This window comes from Pecten maximus, chromosome 2 (assembly GCF_902652985.1).
Source record: "Pecten maximus chromosome 2, xPecMax1.1, whole genome shotgun sequence".
Lineage (NCBI taxonomy): Eukaryota > Metazoa > Mollusca > Bivalvia > Pectinida > Pectinidae > Pecten > Pecten maximus.
In genome coordinates, this window is record NC_047016.1 from 19,578,915 (window position 1) to 19,589,959 (window position 11,045).

Consider the following 11,045-nt stretch of genomic DNA (forward strand, 5'->3'; position numbering starts at 1 on the left):
CGGTAGCGACTAAACAACAATTGTTCTGAATACATATTGACAAAATTAGATGATCTGACCACACGGGAACCTTGTACGATATTTACTTGCCGAAATATACGCAATTTAATTCCAATCCAAACCCCCACACAGCTTCGGGTCGCCATCTTTGCTCCAATCAAAGCATCTGTGCGTTTGAAATAGTCAGTACTGCAAAGCTTCTAAACGATCTTGTGAAAAAAAAATTAAGATTATAATAGAAACGAAATGTGAATTTTAGAATAATTTGATTTCAATTACTTATTCTTTAGGCAGAGACGTATATACCGGATATACAAGTCTCTGGCTTCAGGTTAGCGAATCGTAGCAATTATTTATGATGAACTTTAATGTTGCACTAAATACTGATTACAATATTTTTATTAAGACCTTTTTTATTTCTTCCATTTCATTTCATTTCAAGTGTTGATTTAGATTTCCCAATAAATTCGCGGGAAATGAATTTTATGACGTTACCGGAAGCCCAAATGCTATTAGAACGTGACCCGGAAAACATGCATGACGATAATAAAAACAGAAGATCATTGAACATTATACTGGATTATTTCCGTATTTTTTGAGACACCAATGTGCTAAAATACAACGGCAGGTAACACTGATTTTGTTCATAGCTATCGTATCAAGTAAAACAAACAGTTATTGCAAAAATAGCAGCATTTGCTTCACCTGGCTAGACCTACTTTCGTTTTACAGTTTAAAGATATGGTCGTATAAATAATTCATCTTCTCAACCATAGTCGATCTAATTGCTTATCCGCGGGATTTTTCTATTAAGAATATTTGTACTTCTCATGTACAGTGCATCTTTGTTTAAAATTGACTGGTCTGCAGGTCTGATCTGACTACCCTCATCAGACCCTGACCACAGGGTCACGTTATTATCGTATCCTTTAGTAAACACCTCATAATAAATGTATCAATCGTCTGGATTACTTCAATTTTTACCTTTTAAATACTTGAATATATAAATACTTATTATCGGTTAGCTTGTAATAATAATAATAATAATAAAACCCTTTTTGGAAAGCCTTAATGCTCATCTTAAATAAAAGAAATCAGCAAATAAATTAGTAATCCTTTAGAGCCACTCTGTTTACAAGTATATCAAAAACATTCCAATATTTGTAAAACATTTTATTGACTCTATCGCTTTTATACCCTTAAGTCAAAGAAGAATGCAAATATTCAAATAGTATTATAAAGAAACACTGCTTAGTTGTAGTCAATCACTCACTGGATTAAACTCAATTTAAAATTAATCACTCACTCACTTTACATTCAAGTTTCTATCTAGGATGAGATCAGTAACCAGTACTAGAAGTAGTAGTAGGAGCTGGTAACTATATGTAGAATGTGACTTGTCTAACATAATGTAACTTTATATTTGTGAACTTCCTGTTCATGTTCAGTAAATCCTAACAAAGAAATTGGAATGCTTATATCGCGCCAACAAACAGTATATCATTAATGAAAACTAAATTGATTTTATATAACTGTTATAATCCCTCTACACATATCTATATTGTATTCTTTTATACATGTTTTTGTTTGCTTTATATGGAACTATATTTCTGAATTTTACATTAAAGTTTACGTCATTTCGGTTCGTCAAACACACAGTTTTGTTCATTTTGTGACAACATCACAAGATAACATCCTTAACTAGCCCTAAGAACCCATGGGATGAAAATGAAATAATTGATTCCCTTTATACAATGTAAACCCAAAAGACAGTTCAAGAAGTTAATACTTATATCGCCCTGCTAATAAGCAGATAATGGAAGGATTTGCATACCAGGCAGATGATTTAAGTTTAATTGATATTATGTTGCCCTCTAAGAATGTGTATGTTTTTTTTTCTTAGAAAATAAAAAAATATTTTATATAGCAAACAGGTGCGTAATATACCTGTATGATGCACAGAGAGTATAAACGTTTCCGTGCGTTACATGTGTATGTAGATAATCATGGTTATTGTACAGTAATGATATGTTTATCCATTATCATAAGGATGTTATATGTGTATATTAGAAGTGTGACCGACATGCGTGTATATATTTGGGTGGTGTAATATCAACAATTAATAATGCTATATTAAATCCTTAGTTTATGCTATAGTAATTATCATTGATATTTTCTAGCTTGTTATCCTTCGAGTCTAAATCCAGTTTGTCTGTGAGTGAAAATATTAAAGCCGATAATGGCCGACAATATTACGTACTCTACGTTGTCATGTAAAGATGCCCTGCGGCGTCATGTCTTGTAAATTGACATTCATTTTGGATACGAGTATCCTACGTTGGTATAACGATGTTACATAAATAGACTGTATGATCAAGTACAGTTCAAGTAGATATACTTAAGTAATGGAAGTTTAGTTCAAGCATTTAAATCTTCCAAATGACCTCACCAAACATTTCGTTTATGGGTAAATTGAAACCATCTTGAAAAGAAAAGAATAGGTTTATATGTGATTTTGTGTAGAAGCAAATATGTATATACATTGAGAAATAAATACAACGTCAGTATGAGCATAATCACGTATTGTACTACCGTGTGTCCTAATGTCTTACCTATAAAGAATGCTACGCGGACGTTTTATATAATTGCGTTAAAACATTGTTTTACCGATGATCACATCATTATTACAACTGATCAAAAGAAACGAAACAACAAAAAATGAGTCTCAGGTACCAAGCTTTAATAGAATTGGTCACAACCAAGCTGGTCGGCGTGGGCAATGTTGATACTCCCCGGACCTGTTCGCTGACCGTTATGGTCCACACAGAAGCAGACACTTCCAGTACACTGGACGGGCTTATAGCCGCCGGTCTCGTTGCATTCGAACATCTGGCCCATCATTTGCGTCATCATGAATTCGTGCGAATCGCGACCACATACTGAAATATACAGTCGATATCTCAAACAAAACATATTGTTGTATGCTGTTTGCTAACATGTTTTCTAGATTACCTAAATTTTGTATTCCTGCGAATGGCAGCTATTTTTAATATTGGTAAGGGTCTTCCAGTTTATATACATTGTATGTTAAAAATCATACGATTAACTGAAGGTGTTACGTCATGAAAATATGTAGCTTACGCGTATGTAGCTCAATTAATGTTTGGTATGTTCAGAATCTGCCTTCACAAAGTAGAATTAAAGTCTATACATACTGCAGCTTGCTGCGTCCGACATCCCGATATCGAACCACTCACTGATTTGGATACCATCAGCGCTCTTACAGTGACAACTGCAAATAAAAACGACCAATAAAGGAATATTGTTCGTCAGGTGATATCACATATCTATTTCATAACTTACCACTTAAACATCTATATATTTTTTTCAAACAGATGAAGCGGAGGTAGAGTTAGTGTTTTTGGATAACTCGAATGTAATGACGTACAGCTATTCGATAGTTCATAGATTGAACCAACCAAACCAATTCTTTAATGAAAAAAAAACAAACAAAAAAACAAAAAAAAAAAACAAAAAAACAACAACATTGTATCAAACATGACATGCGACCTTCCGAGACTCCAGCGTCACGTCTGCTGTCTACTCGTTACTTATTACTAAAGAGAGTGAACGTGCTCATAAAATCACAGTTTTCATTAACCAAGATACATGTACTAAAGAAGGAGAAAAACATTTCCTCCATTTGTTTTCTCTTCAAGCTTCTTTCATATTACTGTTCTCGTTATTGACACATATTGTTTCTGGTAAAATGTGTCGTTAAGCACACCGCTGTAAAATATATATGTAAAAGGTAGTTTATTTTTGAGAAGGTCCTTACAAGATTGGATAGACCAACCAACAGAATGGAGGAAAAATATTGGGGATTGTTATTATGAGTAATTGAAAAAAGGAAAAAAGAGAAAAAAATCGACGGCTCTTTATTCTTTATGAGTTTCGAGTGGTTAAGTTAATTCCTAATGACTTTTGCAACATCAGCATCAAGCGTTCAAAAGTACAGAAAATGGTTACTGAAGATTATTTAACGATGGTTAAAAATCGTTTCGAGTTTTGTCATCAAAGGGGCTACATATTTAACAGTTTGGTCTCCCGGTTTCGAGGCTATGTAAGCGAATCAAAGAAGGAATTTCTTTTGTACGTATGCCATTTAAAATATGTAAACAATATAAATTGGTGATATTCCGTGCATTAAGTATAGGTGCAATATAAATAACTGTACTTGCCTTGCTCCTTTACACTGCAATGGGGCATAGGTACCGTCCGGAGAACACTCGGGTGTGTCGTAACCGACAGGAGGTACGCCATTATTTTGCGCTGCGAGCACCGCTAGATAAGCCTCTATGGCGGCGAGTTCATTCCTGCAAGGCGTTTTTGAAGCTGAGGGAATATTAGCATAATGGATATTGTATAGGAACAATGTGTTGAGCAAGATTAGAGCAAAATAATGACATGCAAATATGGATTCGAAACACAGGGGCAAACGGTTACCAAAAGAATGACCTTAAGGCAACCTTAAAGAGGATGATAATACCAGTTGTTCCTGAAGGATAAACATACTCGTACAATTTAGATATATGTCAAATTGTGCAACGCTTTCAAAATTAGAGGTACTTACAACAGATATTTGAAAGAGAATAGAACATGTCAATCACAAGATCGCAAACTGAAATAATTTTTGATTTATATAATTATTGCACAATAACATAATATTTATATATAATGTACTTGTTTTTGTCAACAGTCGACGTCTGTTATGACACGGAGAACAAAACTCGAAACACAGACAAAGCACCTATCAAAAGACTGTAGAGAAACGTGGCTCTAACATGTGCTTTTTATCACCAAATATTTACCACTCTATGGCATTGCCTCTATGTGACATCGCTAGCTGTAGGTGGGCGTTACCAACCCATAACTGCCAAATGACCTAGTTAAAGTGCATATAACAGTAACGAAAAGGAGGGTATAAAAATTAAACCTGTAGGAGAAAATGACATTTTAACAAGTGTAATATCACCTCATGTTTCTATGAATTAGATATATATTAAGTATGACATTGATTATTCTTGTAGACGGTTGACAGGACTCGTGGACGATAAAAACGGGGATATTAGAATATCCTTTTCACATAGAGAAATTATATATTTAAAATCATAAGTGATACATTTAACCATTGAATTTTTTTTTTCAGTTAGCATTCATGGACTAAAGCGCGTTCCATTAAATTTACTTTTGTTCTGTTGAAACTGAAAACAGTTCAATATATAAGTAATCAATTAATCAATTCAATTAGACCCATGATGGGCACATATGTACCTATATCATTACGTTGATATTGGCGATTTTAATCGACTAAATATTTAGTACAAGAAGTTTAATAGTCATATACGAGGAGAACGCTATTCTCGTAGAAATGTTCGCCATACATCGAGGTATTCCCAGCCCAGGAAAATAAATAATATCAATTGTTTAACACTAGGTGAATTTCGTGAGTTAAACTACAAACCTTTAGCAAATGCAAAGATGACAAGGACAAGCGCAAGCACAGCTATCTTCATCTTTAACGAAAGTGGGTCTTGTTCTGTAGCGTTCTGGTGAATATCTCTCTGGTGGATGAAGCCAAAGCTCGGAGAACACCTTTATATATAACCTGAACTAATCTCGCGTGGTACATCTAAGCAGATTAATGTTGATGCTGGAGATACTGACACAGTGTAATTATTTTAGTGCCCTTTGGGCAGATGACCGTTTAGCGGCTTCAAACGTGGAACAGATGGCAAATCTGGGATATTTCCGAAAAATTGTCTCATGCCTGGATTCAAGTCTTACACTTCGAAATGGTCTTTGTAAAATACAAAGAGAAATAATAACAACAATGTTATCTACCAAGTAAACGACCATGTAAAAAGGCAAATATTCACATACGGATGCCTACTACTGCCTTTAAACGTATATAATAATTATATTACATATCGATTTGCGTCAGAACTATTAAACATGCCGGAATTCAGCAAAAAATAGTTAAATAAACTTAATATTGCAAAAATATGGGTAATTCAGAAATAAAGAAATGTGTTATCATTAAACACCATACATTAGACAATAGATCGGCACATCACACGTGTGGCAGACACCTGGATTATCAGTCTCCGTTGCTGGATGGTAAACCTGATAACCTTAAAATCGTGAGTTTGACGATGCCCTGTATGGAATTCTTAATTATGAAAAATAAATGCATCACACTTTGGGAATATTTACAAATCATTATTTTTCATTGAAATGTTCCAGTGCTAAAGCTTTACGTAATTTGCTGTATAATATGACTAATGATCTTTCCCTTCGGGTCAATTGTGATTTTACGAACATTCCAACGAATACAAAACAGCTGTATAGTGAAGTGTTATATGATATATTTGGAGTATAATTTATAAAAAGGGTGAAATTGTCTTTTGTAAATCCATCTCCTGCATTGGGAAAAAGACGAAAATGACGAGGAATATCGGTATGACCCAAACATTCAAATGATGTTATTGTGTTTATCTAATGTAATGTTTTTACTTTATAGTGTCATTGGTGTTATTTGAATTGTGCCATAACCGTTCATGTGTTATACTAACGCTATGAATATTGTATAAACATTCTACTGACGAAGGGTACCAGTTCTTTTAATCTTTTTTTTCGAAGTAGGTAACTCTTAGTGTAATTTGCTAGTATTGATGTGGTGATATTCTTTTAAGTTCATACTATAAGTACATAACATAATGTGCTTTATTATCGACCGGTTTATAGGTGATTGTTCAATTCATTGTATGTTTGAAGTGTACATGTTATAAGTGTTGATACAGTTAGAATACCAGTAAGGTAGCGACTGTACCATTTTTGTCGGAGTGAACGGTGGTCGGACGGCTATGGGGTAGTATGTATAAATTACTCAGGGACTACCCTAGCGTTGTTTTTCATGTGTTGTGACCGTATGTATTGGTACAGTAACTAGTTTTGTTTCTGTGAACGTTTTAAAACTTTTGACACCCGCTCCTCTAAACAAAAAGCAAAGAATAAGGTAATTGAGCAAAACCAGCCACTTGTTCTACATATTTTATTATTTTAACATTTCAGGGTATCAATTAAATCGATGTTGACGGTTTGCTGGCCTAATTGTTCACCATGGTTATCACTACAGTAGCAAACACTTCCGGTACACTGCACAGGGGCGTAACTGCCGATGACGGTACACTTAAATGATTTGCCGACCATCCCCGATGTCGAATACTCGTGTTTGTTGCGTGCACATGCTGGAATAAACGAATGACCTTGATGTAGTTGAAAAATTGTATTTAAATATAGTGAACAATGAGAATATGAAACCTCTTTGGATGTAAGGTTTATATAGACATACAAATGTATATAAATTGTATATTATTGATGGGAACTAAAGAAATATATCTATCTATCGATATATACGTTTTTAATGTTAAAAGTTGGTTTACAAAAAAGTGTGATAAGGAATTAGAACATATGATGTGGCGTAAAAATGTCGAATTAAGCTTGAAAAAAGATGCCACATTTTCACTCATCACCAAATATATACTTACAGCAATCTGTGTTGAAAGCTTGGCCAATACTGAAATCGTCGGTTAGTATAGTACCATTCGCTGCTACACAGTTACATCTGGAAATAAAATAAAATATATATTTTCCGATCTGTCACAGTCATATCAACAAAGTGGGTTATTTCTTTTTGACATTGGATATTAAAATTTTGTTATGTTCCCTCAATGCATCATTTAACGGGAGGAGTACAACTTTCTATAAGTTACAACACAAATTATAAATAGCTACGGTTTTATCCATAGCAATATACCTTCATTTGACATTAGCAATCAGGTACGCATGGTATACAAACTTCAATATAAATCCTGAATACCAATACCGTCAGTACATTTTCCAGTAAATATTGAGGTAAACTTACATGGATCCAAGACATTGACGGGGAGCATATGATCCGTCCTCCAGACATTGAGGTTTTAGAGACCCTATAGGGTAAGACCCAGTCTGTTCTATTACTTCCGCTATCTCGGCTTCAATGGCGTCCAGTTTATCCTGGCAAGTGATGGTATCCTCTGTTGTGTTTAAATTGTTATAAAATTACAAACGAATGGATCTATTGATTGTATAATACTCAATAAAGTATAGCATAAAACACATGGAATAGTCAAGAAATATTTATTTAGTTTGATAAAGATAGCAAGTTTTTCAACTGTTAAGATTTAATGAAAATAATAAAAAAAATAGTAAAATAATATTAATTTTGATATTTCGTAAAAAACATCAAAATATGTTCCGTTATTCTTAATTAATATGGAATCAGACAATGAAGTTCAGGCATATAAATTCAGACAGGAGTGATTGCGTGTGAAATGAAATCCTAATACGACAATTGATTTGAATTAAGCATATACTTCTTGTACTCGTTTTAAGAGGTCATACACATTCCTAAAACAAATAGTGCGCAAGTAAATCAAAAGGACGTTTGTCCTTATATCTTACATACCGTCATCTTCGGCATCCGAATCTGGAGCTGTTTCATCAGCATAAGCAATGCCAACGACAAGGAGAAGGAAAATAATGACAAATTTCATCTTGTGTTTCTATACTGACCGGTCTGATAGAATGATTTCTCGGACAATAGAGCCTAGATCACGCATTTATATACAAACCTGACCACCGATTACACAAACCAACAGGTGGTGACAGATAAATTGGGATGGTTTGTGTACCGGGAGGTATCAAGATACAAATTGACTAGGCATGTGACTAATTGATGAATTTTATCATGCATTATATATTTATCATGCTCTTATATTACCCACAATAGTTTTAGGGTCTCCCGATGATACATAATGTTGTTTTAATATAGAATAAACATTCCTACATAATACATTGTTCTATCGCAGGTGTTGATTTACAATATATCATGTTGTTGTTATCCGTAATCTGCGTATTTGTACGTTCTTCCTACAAACAACGCATTTTAATTAAGAATGTGATTTGGAATGTTAATCAAGGATGAGTCTCGAGGAATGATATAAAGACACTCTCTGCAATACCGATAGTTTACTAAGGGATGGCCAGGGTACAATGATATCATGCTTCAAGCGATAGTAATAAAACCTTAGGATACTGCAATGATTTACCAGATTACATATCTTAACTGTTAATACCTTTCATTGATGTTCGATTACTGACTGGTTCATTTTAAAAACTACATCGGGTATCAAATATAGTGATTTGACAATACCATGTTTGTCATAAGATATGGTGGTTATGATGGGAAGGTTTGACAGTTCCTCGCCTTGTATAAATAGGCTGGTGATATATCCTCGCCTTGGATAGATCCGGTGATTATATGATGGCTAGGTTTGACAGTACCTGGCATTGTAAGAATAAGCTGCGTATATGATGGGTAGGTTTGAGAGTACCTCACCTTGTATAAATAAGCTGGAAAGATAAAATGGGTAGGTTTGAGAGTTCCTTACCCTGCATAAATAAGCTGGTTATATAATGGGTAGGTTTGAGAGTTCGTCGCCCTGTATAAATAAGCTGGATATACAATGGGGTAGGTTTGACAGTTCGTTGCCCTGTATGAATAAGTTTGATATATAATGGGTAGGTTTGACAGTTCATCGCCTTGTAGAAATAAGCTGGATATATAATGGGTAGGTTTGACAGTTCCTCGCCTTGTATAGATAGGGTGGTTATATGATGGGTAGGTTTGACAGTTCTTTGCCCTGTATAAATAAGCTGTATAGATAATTGGAATGTTTGACATTTCCTTGCCTTGAATAAATAAGCTGCATAGATCATGGGTAGGTATGACAATTCTTCGTCTTGTATAAATAACGTGGCTTAATTGTATTGTACATGGACTGGTTTGAATATATAGTTATTAACCCTTTATAACGTATATTCAAGAAATTGCACCTCAAAGTTGGTCAATTCCGATTACCAAATACTCTATTGGAAATGTAGCAAATATTATTATTAAAACTGGTAATTAAGTTATTTATATGAAATACCTATTGATTTTAATAATATTGGTTATATGCAGAATCAACAGTAAGCGTTAGTAAAATATAGGTATTTAGATTTGGATAAATGGAGAAGGGATTATATCATTAATTTGCAATCGTTTACACAGTGTAACGTGGAATAAAATACTAATTTTATACACAGAGAAATATAACATTTGAATTAGTCAGTCTGTCAACGTGAAAACAAGGCGCCCACCTGTAACAACAGCATGTACATATGCAGCTCAAGCGTGAACGGTCAGCATCTGGTCAACAGATGCAGGTATACCTCGGGCGTGTACAGTCAAATCAACTGATATAATGATATGTGTGGGGAAACTGACAGTCCACGGTGAATAGATCCGATGATATATATTCCGCAGTTTAATTTAGACTAGATCAGCAATCTTGTATAACAGGTGGTAAACGTAAACGTGTTGAGGAATAAAACATGCTTTGTATCCAATGTGTCTAGCAAAACAAATGACCAGTGGTCAAAATGATATCATGACCTGATACGATACGATACCTGATAAGTTGTAACGTCAAATCGGTATAGCAAGAGTATATAAATATATTGGTGAATGATGATTTTCATATTAACATTAATAAATTGCTATATTAATGATAGGGACTAGTGTTTCCTAACATTTTATAAATACATAGGTACAATGTATATTGTGTCAGCTAGTGTTGCCAGAATAAAATCTATGATTTATATATTTCTTCTCCAAAAATATCAAACGTCCAGTATGATAAATAACAAACATGCAATGTTAGTAAATAGTATGTTATTTTGAAATATCAATGCATTCCTAAACATACATGTAAAATTTTGTTATAAATTACTAAATTTCAAATTAATTCAAAAATGACTTAATCCCTTTTCGTAATGGTAATATGCAAACTCCACTGGTAAATAAAAGTTCATAGTTTTGATATATTTTCTATTGATTT

At 33.9% G+C, this 11,045-nt stretch overlaps 2 protein-coding genes across 2 annotated transcripts; both read right to left on the reverse strand.

Annotated features, from left to right (window-relative positions):
* Positions 1–2,719: 2,719 nt before the first annotated feature.
* LOC117321131 (thyroglobulin-like) lies at positions 2,720–5,652 on the reverse strand. The gene is made up of 4 exons (XM_033875602.1): positions 5,525–5,652; positions 4,242–4,395; positions 3,216–3,292; positions 2,720–2,939 (listed from the first exon to the last, which is right to left on the reverse strand). The coding sequence occupies exons 1-4, from the start codon at positions 5,574–5,576 to the stop codon at positions 2,740–2,742; spliced, it is 483 nt and encodes a 160-aa protein (XP_033731493.1). The 5' UTR covers positions 5,577–5,652; the 3' UTR covers positions 2,720–2,739.
* Positions 5,653–7,082: 1,430 nt separating this feature from the next.
* On the reverse strand, positions 7,083–8,703 carry LOC117341236 (thyroglobulin-like). Its single transcript, XM_033903092.1, has 4 exons — positions 8,570–8,703; positions 7,988–8,138; positions 7,611–7,687; positions 7,083–7,310 (listed from the first exon to the last, which is right to left on the reverse strand). Exons 1-4 carry the CDS (start codon positions 8,655–8,657, stop codon positions 7,123–7,125), a joined length of 504 nt encoding a protein of 167 aa, XP_033758983.1. The 5' UTR covers positions 8,658–8,703; the 3' UTR covers positions 7,083–7,122.
* Between the last annotated feature and the right edge of the window lie 2,342 nt (positions 8,704–11,045).